This window comes from Lathyrus oleraceus, chromosome 4 (assembly GCF_024323335.1).
Source record: "Lathyrus oleraceus cultivar Zhongwan6 chromosome 4, CAAS_Psat_ZW6_1.0, whole genome shotgun sequence".
NCBI lineage: Eukaryota > Viridiplantae > Streptophyta > Magnoliopsida > Fabales > Fabaceae > Lathyrus > Lathyrus oleraceus.
Genome location: NC_066582.1, coordinates 390,846,213 through 390,848,141, shown reverse-complemented (window position 1 = coordinate 390,848,141; position 1,929 = coordinate 390,846,213). Strand labels below are relative to the sequence as shown.

General features: G+C 34.8%; 1 protein-coding gene across 1 annotated transcript; it reads left to right on the top strand.

Moving 5' to 3' along the window:
• Positions 1-1,105: 1,105 nt before the first annotated feature.
• On the top strand, positions 1,106-1,929 carry LOC127075609 (uncharacterized). Its single transcript, XM_051017062.1, has one exon. It carries the CDS (start codon positions 1,313-1,315, stop codon positions 1,736-1,738), a length of 426 nt encoding a protein of 141 aa, XP_050873019.1. The 5' UTR covers positions 1,106-1,312; the 3' UTR covers positions 1,739-1,929.

The window sequence follows — 1,929 nt, the reverse complement described above, 5'->3', positions numbered from 1 at the left end:
CTGCACACCAATTGATGCTTAGACATTCATTCTTAAGGGTCGACCACGACTACTAAAAGACTCCCAGGGTACCCGGCGAAGTCTTAGGAAAACTATTTTGTATCAGAAAGGCCTAAGGACACGATACTTCGCGTCGACCAAATGCCTAATAAGACGAGGCCCGTTTATTCAACTTGTTCCATTAAGTCCGATGTATAAATACATTAACAAAGAATTTTCAGGTACACAAACTCTAATCTCCAATTTCACTATGATTATCTTAAATCCCAAACTAACTTGAGAGTTGGAGTGTTGACCATGAAAATACCCTTATCCCCCCATTTTATCTGTCGTGTCGAAGAATAGCAACGGCGATTCAAGATCGACATTGATTAGCAACGTTGATTCAAAACCAACACCTTTGATCTAAGAAGCATTGTAGTTGTAACCTCCGGTTCACGGTGTCGTGTCACATAACACACTTAAGAAGTTTTGTTTCGTCGTAGTTTCTACAACCTTATTCATTTTTAGTTCAGAAACATTTCTTAATATAAAATTATTTATAGCATTTACACATATTTATTTATATAAAGTATATTTCCTTTGTACAATTAAAAAACTTAATTTTTTAACAAAAATTACTACCATTTTTTTAATAACGCTAATTATGTTAGGAATCTAATAATAAATAAGAGAGATTAAAATATAACCTACCGTCCAAATACTTATTTTGAAGGTCGAATAACACAACTTATATTAAATAATTAATAATAATAAAAATTATTGATGTGTGTCACGATATAAAGGTATGCATTTAATTGGTATACACGATACTGTAAAGAGATTACACTCCGTTAATCCTGCCCATTAAAATTTGATTAATGTTTATTTTTTATCTTAATTATGTATAAAATAATATCTAATTGTGTTATGCTGATTTGATTTGTAATCAACGTTAGGTTTTATTTTAATTTCTTAAATAATTAATCTCTAATTCTAATTGCTGATTTGTAATTAATGTTAGGTTTTATTTTAATTTCTTAAATAATACTTTTAAATCATTAATGTAAAAAATTTATATATAGTGCATAGCAAATACTCATTTTATAAAACAAAATCAACTTTATCAAATGAAATATTATACTAGTAGTAATCAAAACAAAGACTAGAGGTCCGTAGATTTGAGAAAAGGATAACACGCAGCTATAGAAACAAACAAATGGTGCCACGCGTCAATTGCGAAACCCCATATAACAATTGCCTCTAACTATTGGTCTAGTCTCATCTTAAACTAAATAATCGTAAATTCGTAATCAATCAATCGAGATTGAGGATGGGTGTGGTGATAATAGACGGTACCACCGTAACAGACTTCATAGCCGACGACGAGCGTTTCACAGACAGCGTCAACGAACAGTTTTCATCTCTCGATCTCAACAACGACGGCGTTTTATCACGCGCCGAGCTTCGCACAGCCTTCGAATCGATGAGACTGATCGAGGCACACTTCGGCATCGACGTATCTACTCCGCCGGAGCAACTCACGCGCCTTTACGACTCCGTGTTCGACAGTTTTGACGGTGACGGAAGTGGCACTGTCGATCGTGACGAGTTTAAATCCGAGATGAAGAAGATCATGCTCGCGATCGCTGATGGATTGGGATCTTCGCCTATTCAGATGGTTCTGGAAGATGATTCGCAGAGTCTTCTTCAGAAAGCGGCGGATCTTGAAGCTTCTAAGTACGCTGCTGCCGTTTGATTGCTTGTCGTTTTGGTTGTTTTTGTGTCCTGTTATAGGTCGTTTTGGTTATCGTTTTGTATATTTACGGATATTGTTAGAATTTTGATGTCAGTGTGATTAAAATCTGTGTTTGATTTGCACTGCATAAGTTTTCTTTTGCTTTTCATCCTGGTCTACTCCAATAAATCTTCCGACTTCAATTTTCTTTA